Source organism: Podarcis cretensis (assembly GCF_951804945.1).
Source record: "Podarcis cretensis genome assembly, chromosome: 11".
NCBI classification, from domain to species: Eukaryota; Metazoa; Chordata; class Lepidosauria; order Squamata; family Lacertidae; genus Podarcis; species Podarcis cretensis.
Window position 1 is genome coordinate 26436929 of NC_137180.1, and position 19091 is coordinate 26456019.

The 19091-nt window shown below is 38.0% G+C and overlaps 1 protein-coding gene across 24 annotated transcripts in view; it reads right to left on the reverse strand.

Annotated features, from left to right (window-relative positions):
- PPIP5K2 (diphosphoinositol pentakisphosphate kinase 2) overlaps positions 1 to 19091 on the reverse strand; it is a 51273-nt gene that overhangs the window by 28519 nt on the left and 3663 nt on the right. For all 24 annotated transcript variants that reach the window (XR_013843505.1, XR_013843506.1, XR_013843507.1 and 21 more), the window contains exons 2-12: positions 15516 to 15637; positions 10405 to 10804; positions 8974 to 9169; positions 7242 to 7332; positions 6440 to 6525; positions 6084 to 6238; positions 5031 to 5132; positions 3638 to 3799; positions 2219 to 2340; positions 1253 to 1354; positions 909 to 995 (exon numbers count right to left, since the gene is read on the reverse strand). Coding sequence is in view for 20 of the 24 variants with exons in the window: in XM_079995323.1 (XP_079851449.1) it covers positions 909 to 995; positions 1253 to 1354; positions 2219 to 2340; positions 3638 to 3799; positions 5031 to 5132; positions 6084 to 6238; positions 6440 to 6525; positions 7242 to 7332; positions 8974 to 9169; positions 10405 to 10545 (1244 nt within the window). In the remaining 4 variants the exon portion in view is untranslated. The remainder of the gene's footprint in view (positions 1 to 908; positions 996 to 1252; positions 1355 to 2218; positions 2341 to 3637; positions 3800 to 5030; positions 5133 to 6083; positions 6239 to 6439; positions 6526 to 7241; positions 7333 to 8973; positions 9170 to 10404; positions 10805 to 15515; positions 15638 to 19091) is intronic.

Genomic DNA, 19091 nt, shown 5'->3' on the forward strand with positions numbered 1-19091 from the left:
AGATTATTCATGTCTTCACATCTAGCAAATAACTGTTTGGGAAGCATGTGGTTGTTAACACAAAACAATGTATTCAATTATGAACTTTCCATATATTAACTGATGGTCTTGAAAAGACTTTGCACCACGTTGTATATGCAGTCTCGACGGAATAGTATCTCAGGTCACCATTCTGTGGCTTTTGCTCCCTGAACATTCACCAAGGCTTATGTTTATAAGCCATTCTCAAGCCAGTTTTGAAATAACTAATAATATGCACTTAGAAAGTAATGAAACTGATGTAAAGCGAGCAAGTCAAAGTTAAGCTGGTGTAAAGGTCAACCAGGGTTGCTGCTTTGCCTAAGCCTTGGCGGCAGAAAACAAGCCCTTAAAATAGTGTTCCGCACTGGATTGCAAGGTTACAAGACCAAGCTGAATGGTCTTAGGATGCCATAACCCTTTTCTGGGATTTACACCAGCCTTGACTCAGCCAGCTTCTCCTCAGCCATCTGAGCAAGTTATAATACCAGTGTATCTTTGGCTGAGCCATCTGAGCCAGAAATCAGCAAGCTGAACTGGAGATCCACTGCATCCTAAGTGGCTCATACCAGTGAATCTTGCCATAGGACTGCTCCGAAGAGTTCTGTTTTATTTGTTTAAAAAATTATATATACTGTAATTACTTCAGTGGAACTTCCAGGGCAGTTTACAAAATACAGAAGTAAAATTAAACTTTAAAAGCAGAAAAAACAAAACATTTGATGCTACAGCCTCTTAATACATAAATACAGATGAAAAATCAAATTAAATGTCAATAAACGCAACACAGATGCACATCTATGCCCCCCTCGGTTTAAACAATTATCTTACTACATGTAATGGGGAAAATATCAAATTTGTTCATTACATCCCCCCAGCCAATTACTTACTTCTGATGTTTAACTTCCATTTTCATTTTTTGTTTTGGTGTTCGATCTCCATGCCGTATAACAGCAATAACACATCTAAGTTCCATCCTGCAAGCATACAAAGATTTAAAAGCACAAAGTTTGATTGTCAATAACAACAACAACAAAAATATGAAAAAGAGGACATGTAAATATGATTTCTCATATAAATATTAACAAAACATTTCAAAAAAGTTGGTTGAATTATTCTAAACAAAGAATTATTCTAAACTGAAAGTGAGCGAATACTGAGAGATAAGAAAAATAGAAAATGTTACATAGTCAGGTTGCATAATTTAGACAGAGGGGAAAAAACATTCTCTTACATTGTTCCAGATGTAGTTGGCACAATAGGAATATCCTCTGCTTCTAAAGGTATGGACCATGGGATCTGAAACTGTGGAGCAAGTTCTCGCATTACGATATTTCTAAATGGAATAGAAATAAGTGTTTGCTGAAATTAATAAGTCTACATTAATAACAATAATTTGTCCAATAAAAACAAGTTGAAAATGCATTAATCCCTTAATGAACCATACCCACGTATGTTATGTTCCATAAATAACGTGCCATTCTTTAATAACCAATCATGCTGCTTCTAAAATATTTTTCCCTAATCCTTAAGTTCCTAAAGTGGATGTCAGTGCTCTGAACACTTCCTTTATGCTAGTGGAGGCCCTCTGCCTTTGTGTGTGGGTATGCCAGTGTTTTACTCTGAGCAGCCAGCTGTGCTAGTGAAGCCATGGCTTCTAGCTGTCTGCCCTCTTCCTTTCCTTAGAATGCCTCTGAGGAATTCTTCGCTTTCCAGCATGCCTAACAGCCATGGAAAAAAAAAATCCCCTTTTAAAAGGAGAAAGGAGAAAGGACTCATGCTGCTGCATGGTAAGCTTGGGGATGGGGAGGAGAACAACCAGGGATGGTTTGTCTCTTTGTGTTTTATTAAGTACTGCACATTTTGCCTTTCCCCAAAGTTGCACAGAAACTATACTGGGTATGCATGCTCATTATGGGCATCCTAAATAGCTGTTATTTTATCTGAATTAATTGTGTTATCTAAAAGCTCTATTTTGCAAGATACAGTTTCCAACAGGTCAACCACACAGAGGACAGTATTCGGCTAAGTCCTACTCAGAAGAGACCTTCTAAAATTAATGAACCTGAATTAGTCAGGTCCATTAACTTCAATGGGTCTACTGTGAATAGGACTAGCATTGAATACCACCACGGACATTCTATTTACTTTAAATAAATTATGGAAAGGAAACGGTCTGACAAATAGCATAAAATCTTACCCAAGGATTTTAGCACAATCATCATAATATTTCATAGAATTCTTCACGAAACTAAAGCCATTGACATCACAGACGTAAGATTGTCCATTTGCACGCAACAGATCAAAGCCACAAACTGTTTGCTGTCAAGACAAGAAATCACAAGGTTTATAAATTTATAAAACTTCAGATAATTATCTACAGTAAAAAATAAATGCACAAAAACTCATCTCTTCTTCAAGGATCAGGTTCAACTTCAAATGTATTTAATGAATAGCTTCTCCTCACAGAAGGTCTCACTACTGCATTTTTAAAAAGCTTGGGATTTTACGCCCTTCCAAAGTCTAACCCTTATCTTATCCCTTCAAGCAGTGATATATATTAATAAAATAATTTACAATACATAGTACCATGTAAATGTATTTCAATCTTATAAAGTAGCATAAATATTAGCACAGGACTCAGTTCAAACAGCCAAAAATATAGGTCAGTCACAAATGATGCAAAAAGCACACACATTTTATCGGGCTCCCAAGTTTGTGTAATGTAGGTTTTATTTACATATTTGTCTTAGCATACTTTCTCTCCTAGTCAGAAGAAGAGAAAGAAGGTCTTGTTCCCCCTCTGCTGCCTAACAGGGAACAGCATTTGTTGCCTAGGCACAGTGGCAAGGGAGTGCATAGCTGGCTGCCAACCTTGGTGTGGCTGGAGAGTGGGAAGTGGGGCTCCCAGGGCAGACCTGGGTGAAGACTTCACTCATCCAGAATCACTCTGGGAGTACTTAAGGTGAGCTGTGGAGAGTGGAGTCACCACAGTGGGCATCAGGATTGCCCTCCCATCCTCCCTTTAATACACTGGTTTATGGGTTATCTGCTGGAGAGTGACAGTCCCACTTTGACCTTGCTATGGATCATTTTATCACACTGTTTGGCCAGGTCTGCAGGTTTCGCCTACTTCAGAGCCATCATCACAACTTTATGGTAGAAAAGCCATTAGGCTGGATCACAACTGAGGATGGGCAGAGGGAGAGACCCCTCTCCAGTTGTCCCATAGGAGGATCTCCTTAAAGGATTTTGGAGGGCTGCACTTTTTATCCAGATGCCAAATCACCCCCTGCTGCTGATCATTGGGGGTTCCTCATCTGTGCTACCTCCCTCCCTGAATTTTGGTCAACCCCAATGCTTCATCAACCAGCAAGCAGGCCGCTGGAGCCTTGTAATGCCATGCCTGATGCCTATACCAAACCTGTTGCATCCATAATCAATAAAGATGTGGTCTAACTTGAATCCAACATCTGTCTCCTGTTTCATCCTTGTGTGCTCCACCACTGCCTCACTGTGCTTGGGCTTGCAGATAACAATTCTATAACAACTCAAAGCTAAGGAGATGCCCTCTGGGGTATAAACAAAGACCACTTTCTCCAGCCTTCATTCATTTTACCTTAAAAGCTAGGCATACTTTCCAAGCTATAAGCTTCTCCCTTGCATTAAGGATGACTGGATACCGTACTTCTTTCCCTTCACTGTCCCGCTCCACTTTTCCATCCAGTGCAGGGGATTTACGAGCTTCTGCATGTGCATAATCTGGTCCTACTGTGTATACCTTTATTTGGAAATAAAAAATTACAACAGAATAAAAAACACTTTTTTTGGTTCATTACTTTTTTATTTCATAGTCAGCTCCTGGGCCTCTAGAGTCATACTCATTACTTTCATATCATGGGGAGATTAGTGACAAACTGAAAAGCGCTACAAGTTCCAATGCTATACTGTATCCATGTCCCAATTGGCAACCTAATCTTGCTGAAAGTTTCATATTACAGCTTCTGCTACTACCAATTTATTTAACATGACTCCTAATCAGATAGCTTACAATCTTTGGCCAGGATTCAAAGAATGTGCAATCAGCTCTGCATACCTAAAGGGATTTAGATTTGTTTTTCTTTAAACTGCTCCCTGGCAGCCAGATAATGTACTATGGGAGTTTCAAAAGCAGTGGTATGTTTCTTCAAATAAAGTAAGAGATTTCCCTCGTCTTGCCTAAAATAGCTCTCTGAATCCAACCCTTTGTACAGGATGAACCAACAAAGAATTAAAGTAGGCACAATTGATTTGTTAGGATTATATTATATCTATAATTATCAAACTTCCAAACACTTAATTTTGAAAAGCCTCATGCCAATCTGTAGTTACAAGCTGTAATTTTCCTATGTAGAAATATTTTGTCTTAGTTTTCAAAAAATTTTGACAAATAAAAAAAACAAGAAAATCCAGCTGCTGTATGATTAACTGATAATGAATGTTTAGGCAGCTTTGGAGACCACCAAGAGCTACATCAACTGCTCACAGAAATGCTCCATGATTGCTGAAGACAACTGTTTCCAGACTGTACAGATCAGTCAAAAGCATCTCAGTATTTGAAGCATAGTTTTATGATTTAGGAATGCAGGTCCATTCCTATACACTTTCTTGGAATTTTGGTCTAACACAATGTACTTTATTTTCAAGAAAATATGCTTAGGATTGAAATGTTAGAATAATTTCATTTCAGGACAAGTGTATTTGTCTGAATATACATTCAGAAAACAGTATGGCAGCACGTTTATATTCTTTTTGAATGGTAAACTGTAATCACAAGAGTATCTAGAGAGAGAGACAAACTAAAACATGAAGTGTTCCTTTTACTTGGAGAAAACAAAACATGATATGTAAACTATTTTAAGTTTAATAATAGCAGTGCTTCAGGCAGAGATAAATGCCTCACATCTAAAGTTGCTGAGTTCGTTAAGTACTTGATTGTTCTAAATATAAACCAGAATATGCAGTTGTCATACCTTCACATCAGTGCCATCTGTAGGCATGAACTCCTCATAGATATATGAACCAGTTTTCCGCACACTGCTTTCAGGGGAATAAACACTGCTTCTGCTACCGATCTGAAACACAAACCTTCCCATCAATATTATTTCATACAAAGATAAAGCCTTATCAGATCCATAAAACCCTGTACTTCTTTCATCATCCCTCCCTAGCCTATTTTCCCCCAAGCACTTCAAAAGTAAAACCAAAAGCAACCTTATGTTATAAAAGTTTAGTGTGGTGTGGTGTAAAAAGGGCAGAAATGTGTAAGGAGGAAAGAGAAAAACCTAGATAGGCTGACTCTCCCATGACATAAGCAGACCCAGAAGATTCTCTAGGCAGGTAACCTGAGGTCTCTTAAGTTCACAGAGCATGGAAATAGAAAGGGGAAAACATTCTCCACACCCACGCTACTCTGCCCATTCCAAAACACTATCACTCAGTCCAACCTTGCCTCAGTAACGCATAAACTTTGCATGTTAAAGATCCAATGGTTTAATCCCTGGGATTTCTGGTAGGGCTGGGAAAGCCTTGTTAGAAGCCCTGGAGAGCTATTGAGGTGGACTAATGGAATGACACAAAATAAACTCTCAGAAATCTTCTGGTGGTGATGATACACAGTGTGTGAGATTGCTCCAAATGAGAGATGGGGAGATAAACTGGGTGTAAGACAAGTTGTAAGCTATTTTGAACACAATTTTTTTGTGGAAAGGTGACACACAAATGAAAGACTAACTGAATGAAAACTACATCATTTGCTCATTATATATTTCCATATTACAGAGCCATCCTCTGTCATGTTATTCAGTGGATAACCATTTCTATTAATGGAGATATTCTCTTCCCCATTCCCTTTTCACTCTTCCTTATGGGTCAAGTCCAATGTACACAATTTAGCTGCAACCTTCCAGCTAATGCTATTTCCAACATTCTCCTAAGAACTGAGTAAGCTAGTTCTTTCCATCCTATAAATACATTTCAGTGCTAAAAAACCATTTTTACTATTCTTCACTTTAACATATTCTCACTTTTCGAAAGAGCCTCTGACTTCCACCACCAGCAGATGTTGGATAGTAAATATAAACATTGTGGTCCTCAGCACTGACAGGCTTCTCCACAAATGGTTTTTGGAAAACTTCTCCATTCACCTCCACATGATCTTCGCCTTCAATCAAATTGCATTCTGGAAAACAACATGAAGTGCAGACTTTAGGCTGGAGATACAATTAAAAGATCAAAATTTCATCAAACCTGGAGGAGGAGGAGGAGGAGAATGGCTTGAACCTCTAATATAGCACTGCATCAAGCAAGCAAGATTACTAATCAGAAAAAAAATGATGTTTAGAACAGAGCCCTTTGAAAATTCCATTATAATAGCCATTACCTTGTGGATTGTTTGGATCACGGATTAGAACTGCGTAACGAGGGAGTAAAATACCTTCAGCTTCGAGAATGCCATAAACCTCTCTCCTAAAAGAATATTTTTTTCACAAAATGAATATTATCAATGAATTATGCATTCAAAACATTTCTCTAAAAAGTTACATAATTACAATATAAGGATGGTATCAAAGTAGTAAGATCTGGATTTTACTTCCACTACCCTGGTTCTGGTATAAAGTGGGTACACGTGAACATACCACTCTTCAGGGAAGTAGCTTAAATCTGCCCAGACAAGGAGAACAGAAGTGTACACTACCTCTCCTCAAGGAAGATAAGGAGGACACATTCATTCATTAATTGGGAATGGAAGTATAGCCTAGAGCATTTCTTGTATCTGTTGAGTGTCTAGCTTTGACGAATATGCACAATTTACCCATGGGGCATATTCTTTTTTACATTCTATTGCTTTCATGACTATAATTTATGATTATAATCTGCGCAGGAACACATAATTGGAACAGACACTAAACTGTATCCTGTTCTGTTTACTGTACCTTTCATAAACTTAATATTATTTACAGTTTTAAAGTGAACACTCTATATACATTTCTCAGCTGAATATTATTCCATTTTAGTTACATTACAGCTTTTTACTAGCTTTCTTTTCTTTATGTTAACTACTTTACCTCCATAATAATCAACCTGATGAGACAGCATTTCATTGAGGCCTTTTAAATATCGTACTAAGCACTTGTTCTTCAACAACTAGAGTGTGGGATATTTATTTATGGCTATTTACTTACCTGTCTTGTATGTGATATTGCATATTCAAGTCATTAATAACAAAAGGATTCCTCAGCTTTGAATAGGCAACTGCTTTGTCTAATGGAAATCCTAAATAAAAAATATTACAGAATATTAGTTCACAACTTGTATAAATTTGTATAAATCTTGGTGATGGATTGGAATTCTTACTTTCCAAATTGATCTATGTGAAGAGGCTGTGTAAATGATCTGTAATCCCTTCAACTGTGCATAGTATCTGGTTTCAAGTGAGTCATATTCATATTGATCCAACTGGCTTAGAAATTTTCCTTAGTTTTTATTCCTTGTTTTAGTCAGCTAAGAAAGGATGTTGTTGTTGTTGTTGTTTAGTCGTTTAGTCGTGTCCGACTCTTCGTGGCGAAGGGGCTTGAAGAACTCAGAGAAGCTATGAACTATGCTGAGCAGGGCACCCAAGAAAGGATAAGTTCCCATTACTTCACTACATTGGACTTCTCCCATCCCAAAGTGGCCTTGCTTTTAAAAGAAGGCATTGATGCACCAATTGCAGTACAATTATCAGCATGTTTGCTTAGAAATATATATTTTTTATTTCAGTGAGACTTGCTCACTAACAAGTGAGTTAAGGAATGTGGATGTATATCGTATGTAGTTTTTGCCCTTGCTCCAAAAAGGGTACTAGCACAAGGTTATTATTGCCTGCTGACAAAACAGTAAGTGGCTGACCGATTGGTTTAAAAAAATAAATAAATAGTACACCCACTTTCTGTTACCATCACAGAAAGCATGAATGAACCCTTTGCAAACTAGAGCTGGAAATCCTAGTTTTGAGCAGGGAAGCCCAAGGGGGGTAAAAGCTCTAAATTCTCCTCCCCCTGAATAGACATTGCATTTAAAATATAAATAGGGGTTTCCATTATATGTACTTTACCTCGAGTGTAATATTCTAAACATGCCAATGCCCAAGTAAATTCCATATAAATAAAGGGATTTTCTTACAAAGAAGTGTTTTTTTTTTTATTGCAGTGTGAAACAGATTGACACTGCTTTGTAGCATATAGGTAAGGTAAAGGTAAAGGACCCTGGACGGTTAAGTCCAATCAAAGTTGATTATGGGGTATGGCGCTCCTCTCGTTTTTTGGGCTGAGGAAGCCAGCTTTTGTCCACAGACAGCTTTCTGGGTCATGTGGCCAGCATGACTAAACCGCTACTGGCACACGGAGGACCATGACGAGTGCCAGAGCACACAGAAATACTGTTTACCTTCACACTGTAGCTGTACCTATTTATATACTTGCATTGGTATGCTTTTGAACTGCTAGGTTGACAGAAGCTGGGACAGAGCAATGGCAGCTCACCACGGTTGTGTGTATTTGAACCACCGACCTTCCAATCGGCAAGCCCAAGAGACTCAGTGGTTTAGACCACAGTGAAATATCAAGTTAATTGAAACATTATGTCTCTTCTATTACAACAAACTACTGAATTAATATATGCACACATATATACATTTTAAAGTAGTGTTGCTTAAGGCAATTTATTTTCTAATATTAAAATTACATTTTTTTCCAAAAAGGCAAAAAGATTTAAACTTAATACATGCAATATGAAGACATTTTACATTATTGTGATTATTCATGTGTTTTATTATTGATCTATTTGCCACCCTGACTTCTTTTGGAAGGAAGGGAAGGATATTAAATAAATAAATAAACAAACAAACAAATAAATAATAAACAAGAGAGTAATTACCTTTAGAATGAAAAGAAATGAGACAGTCACATAAAGGCCAGTTTTCCACAGGTTCATTCAAAATCACATCTTCTTCAAATATTACTACTGTGATATATTTAAACATGGAAAGGCGTTCAAGGATTTCATTCATTGGTTTTGATTTTGATTTCTTTGCCATAGAACATATTCCAACCATGATCTGTCTTTCTGGTGGCTAGTAATAATAATTTTAAAAAGGTCAGTAACATAAATTTGGGTTTCAAAGCTTTTCACCATATGCTAACTGAACAATGACCATGAAATATTCTTACTAAATATTAAACAACAGGCTCATTTCACAAACATTTATTATGCTTAAGGGGCAGGGAATGTAACCTGATATCAGAGTTTCATTCTCTAAGCAATATGCAGTAAAAAAAATCTTCATATTTATGAAGGAAACAATATGCCTTTATACACTTTGTGAAGAATACAGTCTTGACAAGCAGGGCTGCAAAAACAATGATAATATATAAAACATAAAACATAGTAAGCCCATGCTGAAAGTTTTCTTAAATGTGAAATTGTTCACAAAGGCATTAGCTATGTCCCATCTACAACCTTCCAACAAACTTAACCATGTAAATCTAAGAGTACCACTTGCATTTAAAAATATTCTTCTGACTGGAATAAATTTACAAAGCAACAGCTTCAGAAACCCCATTAATTTCAATGTCACTTGTGAAGGATGCCCATGAAGCTGTGGTAAGAAGCTGTATGACAGCAGTGTGTTGGAATGTGTCTACAATAGTACGTGACTATGATGATACTTGAAGCAACAAAACGTTTCACAGCTAGAAAAAGAAATAAATACATTCTATATTTATTATTTAAACAGGTGAGAGACTTAACTTTCAATTCAACAAATGAAATTTTAGTCAACAAGAGTGAAACTAGAATGAAACTAGGATATTAGTACTATATGATTTTTACTTTAACCGTCCTTCTTCAAAATGACCATTCAACAACCTTAACTAAAAGCTATTTTTAATAAATAAATAGTTTGTTCCATAGATCTTTCCAAATTTTAGAATCTAAGATGTTAGTTTAACCATAACTGTTTCTTAATATTGCAATTATGAAACTTTGGGGCTCTTCTAAATAGTTTGAACCTGTTTCTTAATATTGCAATTATGAAACTTTGGTACTCTTCTAAAAGCTATCAATTTTGATTTCTACATATTGTATAAACTGCTGAAACTGGTCTTGATCAATTTGGTTTTAATTTAGCAAATGTCAATGTGTTTCCTTACAACTATACCTAACTAGATATTTAAACACTTTGCTGAAATGGGGCCATAGTGCTTATTGCTTTTTATGCTCATTTCCTATCTACTCTGTTAACAACGCTTTAGTATCTTATCAACTCAAACAATTACTTGCCCCCAAACAATGAAACAAAGTACATACAGAATCATACTCATCGTCTTCATCTTCATGATCATAAAAGGCTTCAAATTCTGCAGACCTGGATGGATTCAAAAACTCATCTGGATCTTCACCACCCACAAAAAATCTAGGAATTTCGCCTTCTGTTGCAGTAACAGACATGATTACAAATCCTAAAAAGATCTACGTAGAAACGGCAGTCACTCTGAGAACTGAGACACTGTACATAATTCCCAGTGGCTAGGGTAATAAAAATCCTTGCCGTCTGGCACTGCTTACGCAGTTGCTTGTTACTCTGATAAAGTCAGCTGCCAAGTGCAGTTTAATTGATATCATCTGTCCATTGTTTCGAGTTGTTACATTCGTGAAGAAGAAGCATGCAGGTTACCGCTTCCCTGAGATACTTTGCCAAATTTCTACCCTGGTAAAAGAGAGAAAAGTAAAAAGATTGAAAATATTCCTTACTGTAATGAGTTACTGAGAGATATTCAAGATAACCTACCCAGAAATACTTAACTTACTGCAAAATTTAAAGCTATTATTCACAATAGCCAAGCAATACAAAGCACCAAAAATAAAATTTATACTGAAAGATAAACATGTAAGCAAAGTGGAAGTGTCATTTAACAGGCTGAATCATATCCAATTATTGCTCCTGAGAACTATGGAAGTAGAAAAACAAGAGTCATCTGGGAATGGTAGGCAAAGAGAAAAAGCAGTGCAGAAACAATGTCGTATTTTACCACGTTCAGTAACAAAGTGGTAACAGCATTTGTGAGTAAACCTAAATTGCAAATTGAGTCATTTGTGCGCCAGGCTCTCCCCCCTGTCCTCCAACAAATACAAACACTATACAACAGCAAAACTAGGGGCTAAAAGTTTAACAAATTTAAAGTCACAACATTTGTATATCTAGAAGCGTCATGGCTGACTAACTAGAAGTAGTCTCTGAGATAAGGCACAGTTCTGCTCTCACTACTCCCCATGTTGCTATAGCTATATCCACCAACTGAATCCCTTACATGATACAACAACCTTAATCCACTGGGGATCTAACAAATGGAATATGGATTGTAGCTTCATAGTTCCTCTGAAGGAAAATGCACTGTGGCTAGGAGCCTGAAGATATGCTCCAAAATGTTACCAAGTTGCTAAACAAATTCTCAGGACTTAGGGAACCTACAACATCCAAGGCAATAAAAAATGATTCAAAGTGGGGTGCAGGGAAAAAAGCAAAGGAAATAAAACTAAACTGCAGTCAATTTCCAGCTCAAGCAGGGAGGAGACTAACAGCCCTATGGTTTACCATGCATGACTCAGGCCAATGCAGCTGGGAGAAGGCAATAAAGTGTAACGTGAATTTAATGAGAAGGGATTTAATATCCTTCAAAAGGTAAAAGGATTTTATAATCCAAGAAAGTAGAACATCCCAGTCATAAATGAATGCATCACTACAGAACAACTGGCTCTGACAGCTCTTCTGTTGAGTTATTTATAGCCTGGTGAGGATAAAGTTTTTTCTAGGGGCCAATGTCCATGCATTTCCTCACATGCATAAACCTTGCATGTTTTTTAAACCAGAACTTCATAGGTTTCATTGCTTGTTCTTAACATGACAGAAAGCAGTGGTATAGTTTCTGATGTCAACCAAATCTTGTACCAGTTTCAGTAGGGCATAAAGTAGTATTTTGACAGGCTAACATGGTCCAACCCAAAATTTCTGGAAACATTTGAAGAACACCTATTTCAACACACACACACACACATATGATCATGTTACAATTATTATGAATATTTACTGAAAAATAGGTTTAAGTTGTGTGCAACAGGATCACATAAGGGATTTGCTGCCCACACTTCATACTGCCCTTTAGTTTCCTCACCTTTTCCTAAGGACATATGACAGATTTCAAACTCTATCTTGTATTTACAGTCCATAGAACTGCCCTTGTTGAGCCATGAAAAATGTTTTTCTTCCAGCCAAAGCTATCTCCCACCTCTTTCACAAAACATCATGAACATTCCACAACTGATTTTTCCTCCTCTGCACTTAAGAATGTTCATAAAATACTCTGGGATATTCAGAAACTAAGCCAACGGAATGATAGGGGAAGGAACTCATGCATATGTAACATAATGCCAAACTCACTCAAACTAGGGGGGAAATGAAGGAATTGAAGAATGCAAGAAGAGAAGAGGGAGGGCCACAGGATGCTCCCAATCTTCCAGTTATGGCTTGTAGGATCAGAAACATGATATCTGAACTAAGTTATTTCTGTAAGATGTTATGCTTCTTTCCAATTTCTAAATATTCCATGGCATGGAAAAATATCTATAGATTGGGGCAACAAATACATAACAGATCCACAGCTTGGTCTGAAACGTGATGGCAAAGGAAACAAAAACATGTGGTTAGAAATGCTTTCAGTGTTATTTATCAGAATCTATTATTTTGGTATTTGAAATCCAGCTACTTGTACAGTTCAAAAGTTATGTACTATATTTATTTGCTTCTAGTAGTACAACAGTACAATGTTTTTTTTCCCCTACCGCCTTTTAAGTCCATCATTGGACAACTGGTGCCAAGGAATTTTACTGAGTGTAGATACATAGTTTAGCAGCATAAAGGATGAGGTCAATAAAGCTCCAAGGACAATATTTATTAGGTCACTGATAATGCCTAACCAACAGAGGGAAACACTACAAGAAAGGATTTATGTAGGAGTAATTAAAAGAAATATAATAAAACAGACAATAAAATCTGATATTGATATGGATTGAAGGAAGGAATAATTAAATATCTAGGGTCCAAATACTGTCAATTAATGCAAGTGCCCAAGGTAGTAACTCTTCTTCTTACCTTTTAACACTTACTAGTAGTGTTAGGCATTATCAGTGACTAGAGATGTAAATTAAGGAACTGGAGTTGGGAGGAGAAAATCTGTATTTTTCTGACCAACTCACTAAAATTGGCACTTTTACAATATTTTTAAAGTAAACATCCTATTTAATAAAAATGTATTATAGATCAGTCAATGATTTGAAATAACAACTTCTACTACTACTATATTATTTATACCCTACCCATCTGGATGGCTTTCCCCAGCCACTCTGGGCGGCTTCCAACAAAATATTAAAATACAATAGTCCGTCAAACATTAAAAGCTTCCCTAAACAGGCCTGCCCCCAGATGTCTTCTAAAAGTTTGGTAGTTGTTTTTCTCTTTGACATCTGGTGGGAGCGCATTCCGCAGGGCGGATGCCACTACCGAGAAAGCCCTCTGCCTGGTTCCCTGTAACTTGGCTTCTTGCAGCGAAGGAACCACCAGAAGGCCCTTGGTGCTGGACCTCAGTGTCTGGGCAGAACAATGGGGGTGGAGATGCTCCTTCAGGTATACCGTTTAGGGCTTTAAAGGTCAGCACCAACACTTTGAATTGTGCTCGGAAACGTACTTTAGCCCACTTTATAGCCCTCAAACCAGAAAACAAAAGATTCTCAGAATAAAAATCACATTCAAGCCTGAGATCAGGTATAAAAATAACATTGTGTTCCTATGACATCAGAATTATTCATATGGCATTTCTTCCTCTCTTCCTTCCCCCCGCCCCAGCATCAACTTTCAGCCTCTACCTATTAAGCAACAGAGTAAACTGATGACCTCTGAGGCATCGGGCGATGATGGAGGCATACGTTTCCTTTCTTGTAGTTAGTTAGCAGCAACAGCTCCCACTAAGGACCTCTGAGACAAGGAAAATGGGGCGAGTAGCTAAAATGCACTCAGTCCACCATGGTAAAGAAAACTCTTCCTTTTAAACCAAAGTGATGAGATATACAAGTAGAACTTCACTTGCACTGCTTTGACCTTCCTCTCGCAACTCCTTGTAACCCCTCCCCACAAAGGTTTCTCCGGAGGTTTGGGGGACATTCTGGAACATTAAATGATCTGGCACAGTTAGTTGTAGTAGGGTAAAATTGGCAGAAATCAGATGGGAAGCTGTATTCATGGAGAACTGCCTTCTGTTCACACAAATCATTCTCTGGGTGCCAACCATAATTAAAACCAACCTCATAAGAATCTAGGTTTGAAATATCAGAACTTCCTTTCAGTGGAAAAGACCTGCTGTGCATCTATGGATAGACTGGACACCACATCCATACAATGGCTTTACATGCAGTGCTGAATCTCCGTTCTTTCCCTGACTACCTTCACCTCCTCCAAACTTTAATTGTATAATTGTATTTCTGCTACAATCAACTTCACAGCCCTCTTTTCACTGTAAAGTGATAAATAAAACAACAAGAAAGTCCCAACAACAACACTGGATGACGCTTCACTGTTTTCACACACTACTTTAACCCCCTCTCCCCAACAAAAATAGTATTATCAACCCCGCGTTGAAGATCTCGTGTAACACAAGGTTTTCTTACCCTCTGCAAAATGAATGCGATAATGATGTGACTTATCTGAACTGGTATTAATTATTTTTAAAATGTTTACAAACTCTGAAAAATCACATTTTGGTATGAGATAAGAGCAGTGAAAGCTTGTCTTTGCTACTATCTATTGTTTTGACTTTAAGCCACAAATCCTCAATCTCAGCTATATTAAAACCTTGAATTTTAGTTTTCTATGAGGCTGCAACACTTCACAAGAGTAGACAGGCATAAAGGACTTTAAAATGGACCAAGGAGTTATGTTTCTGGATTTTAGACAATGGGTGTTTCATTCTAGCCTTTTTTCTCCTTATTAGTTAGATATGCTTTCCTAAATGTAAGTAATGACTATGACTTCATCGTCTAAAAACAGTGAATGGTAGGAGCAGGTTTGTTTCTCACAAAACCAATGAGAATAGTGGCTGCTTGTTTGGTCCCACAAATGCTAGAAATTTACTTTTTAAAAAATGAAAGCTGGGAATCAAGAGATTGTAGCTCTTCCTCTCCACAGATGTCCATGTAAGGGACCTTTATTGTTCTGATAGATGAGAAGCACTGCTAGTTAGAAGGATCACTACTTAACAAACATTTCAAAACAATATTCGTTTAAATAATCCCACCAAAACAAATGATGCAGAAAATTTTACAACTTCAGAAATTTATATTATACAATTGCCCAGAACATGTTATTCTCTTACCGAGAGTTAAAGTGGAAAGCTGAACTATGTAGAAACCAAAAGCCACAAAACAGCATATTTGCTAAAGAGTTCCCTCTTCAGTTAGTTCTAGCACTGGACAGTGCTCATCATCAGTTCACCTCCTAGGATAAAAGAAAGATTCAGACATGAATAGGTTTCTGTTGTGATCAAGGACAAGACAGCACATATATGCAAAAGTAGATTATAGGAAGATACAATATTGTAAGATACAGTAGCGATTTTTTAAAAAAGCAGCTTAATCCTACACACAATTACTCAGGACTAAGTCTCAGATAGTACCCTTAGTAATATTGTTCTGAGTAATCGTACATGTGATTGGCTTGTAAGAAAGAAACATTAATTGGAGTTTGAAACTGAAGCTGGAGACTGAATATGAATCAAAGCTGGAAAACATATTAATTTCAAGGTCTATATAAACACGTCCAAAGAGGGATTTATTATTTATAGTGACATACTACATGCACAGAACTAAAGGTCATGTCTTACAAAGCATTGTATGTTTATTGCTTTTCAATGCATTCTATCTTAAACAGGATAAAAATAAGGTATCTGCAAGGCATCCAAGGAGGGACGCAGGTGGCGCTGTGGGTTAAAAAAGCCTCAGCGCCTAGGGCTTGCCGATCGAAAGGTCGGCGGTTCGAATCCCTGCGGCGGGGTGCGCTCCCGCTGCTCGATCCCAGCGCCTACCAACCTAGCAGTTCGAAAGCACCTCCGGGTGCAAGTAGATAAATAGGGACCGCTTACTGGCGGGAAGGTAAACGGCGTTTCCATGTGCGGCTCTGGCTTGCCAGAGCCGCGATGTCACGCTGGCCACGTGACCCGGAAGTGTCTCCGGACAGCGCTGGCCCCTGGCCTCTTAAGTGAGATGGGCGCACAACCCCAGAGTCTGTCAAGACTAGCCCGTACGGGCAGGGGTACCTTTACCTTTACCTTTTAAGGCATCCAAGGGGTCTTAGGATATTGTGGCCTCTCTCTGCTGGTAGAGAATGAGGTCCATCCTGGAGACCTCTTCATTGCAGCCACGGGAACACCTGAAACCATCTCTTACACAATAGGGGGTAAATCAAGCAAGCCCTGTAGTTGTCCATTTCCACAACAATGGAAATATACACCAGTCCTGCAGCCACCACTCTGGATTTTTCCATTCTTCTGCCACAAATTCCACTGCTCTGCTCCAACCCAATTGAAGCATGTTTTCTGATAAATTCCACTAAATTGAATGAGATTTACTGTCAAGTGCATACAATTCAGCTATACATGTGGTTAATGCTGGAAAATTATTTCCCAGAAATGGTTCCTTACAAATATCTGCCGCCTCACTCTCAGATCACATATCAAAATGCCAGAACTAAGAATATATCTAAATAATAAATATTTGCACCTGAACGGCCAAACACAAAAGCTGTTAAGCCTAACATAAACACAAAGTAAATAATATTGCCATTTGTCAACTCCAGTTTTTAAAAAAATAATCTGCCCTTGCTCCATGAGAACTGCATTTCCCTTCTTTCTGTTTGTTGACATGATAGTAAATTCAACTTTTTTTTTGGTTTTCTTTTAAAATTTAAAAACCCTTCACATCTTCAGATAAACAAACTATTTATTATTTAGAAGTATTTATACCCAACATTCTAACCAAAGTTCTTGAGGTGGCTTACAGTATATTTAAAACATAATAAAATAGACGTTGCTACAATAGTCACCACAGGAAGACAAAGGTATATTTAAGTCCCCCTTCTTGTTCTCCAACTTTCCAAAATAATAATAATAATATGTATTTCTGCAGCTGAATCTACTGGCCTAAAACTGACTGTTTAAGCCTCTAGATGTTAGTTCCAGCCAGGCCAGGACTTCCACACTGGGTGGTTGCTGTTTATTACTCGCCTAGTCCTAGACATGGTAACAAAAGCAGGTGGTGCTGGGGAGCAAAATTGTTACATGCCTGCCACCCTTCAATTATTTTCTCTTTTAGCTTTAATGAGATCCTAAACATATTTTGGATTAATTAGGTCTGATGAAATTACCATGTTTTATTTATTCTACTCTCGCTCAAACCTAACAAACCTCTTTAATTGGATTAGCAGCATATACTGTATACCACCCTTCGTCCGAAGATCACAGGACTGTTCACAACATAAAAATACAAAATGAGAATGCAAAATACATAATAAAACAAAAACAGAACACAAAGTATGCAATAAAACAAAAATAAACCAATAGTACCCCTTCTACACTGTGGGTTAACCACACACGCTGTGGGTTAAACCAGAGCCTAGCACTTGCCAATCAGAAGGTCAGCAGTTCGAATCCCCGCAACGGGGTGAGCTCTCATTGCTCGGTCCCTGCTCCTGCCAACCTAGCAGTTCGAAAGCACGTCAAAGTGCAAGTAGATAAATAGGAACTGCTCTGGCGGGAAGGTAAACGGCGTTTCCATGCGCTTCTCTGGTTCGCCAGAAGCAGCTTAGTCATGCTGGCCACATGACCCGGAAGCTGTACGCCGGTTCCCTCGGCCAATAAAGCGAGATGAGCGCCGCAACCCCAGAGTCGGCCACAACTGGACCTAATGGTCAGGGGTCCCTTTACCTTTACCCCTTCTACAAACATATTTGACAGGCCACAGAATGCTAATCAGCCAAAGAACTGCTTAGAGAGAAACCTTTTTGCCTGGAGCCTAAATATATGTAATAAAGGTACCAGGTGAGCCTCCCAGGGGTGAGCATTCCATTGCAGAAAAGGCCTGTTCTTGTGTTGCCACCCTCCAGACTTCTCATGGAGGAGATACACGAAGAAGGGATTCAGATGAAGTTTGCAAGGTCTGGTTAGGTTCAGATGGAGAGAGGCGGTCCTTGAGGTATTGCGGTCCTGAGCAGTTTAAGGCTTTATAGGTCAAAACCAGCACTTTGAATTGGTCCTGGAAACCTAAATTGGCAGCCAGTGCAGTCGAGCCAGGATCAGGGTAATATGCTCAAATTGTCTTGCTGTGGTGAGCAACCTAGCCACTGAAATTCTGCACCAGCAGAAGTTTCTGAACTGTCTTCAGAGGCAGCCCTATGCATAACATGTTGCAGTGATCTATATGACTTTATTTGTAAAACAAACTTGTATCATTCTAGTTTCACATTACCTTGACACCACAATGAAACTGCAACTGTGGATACATTTGTTCTCCTTTTTGCAGAATTAGGCAATTTAATATAAAAAGAACATAAACCTTTAGTTACTTCAAGAGCAAATCTAAATGAATGTTATTATAATAAAGAAGAAGCAGAGTAATCCTGCTGGCTTTGTTAATAGCTCAAAAGGCATTGTTAGTAAGTATCGAAACTATTTTCATGGTTTGCACACTTTACAAAAAACTTAAGTCTGAAATGCAGCCTGCTCAAGGTCATTTGGTTCTGTTTAAAATAGATGTGCTGATGGAAACTACAGCAAGGAAGCTTGCAGGAGGAGCACATGCAATAGTTATCTGAACTCTAGATATGCAGCAGAAATCTTCATTTTTAAAAAATATGTTAATCCCATTGTTTTTAAATATGTTATTTGTACCTGTTTTTA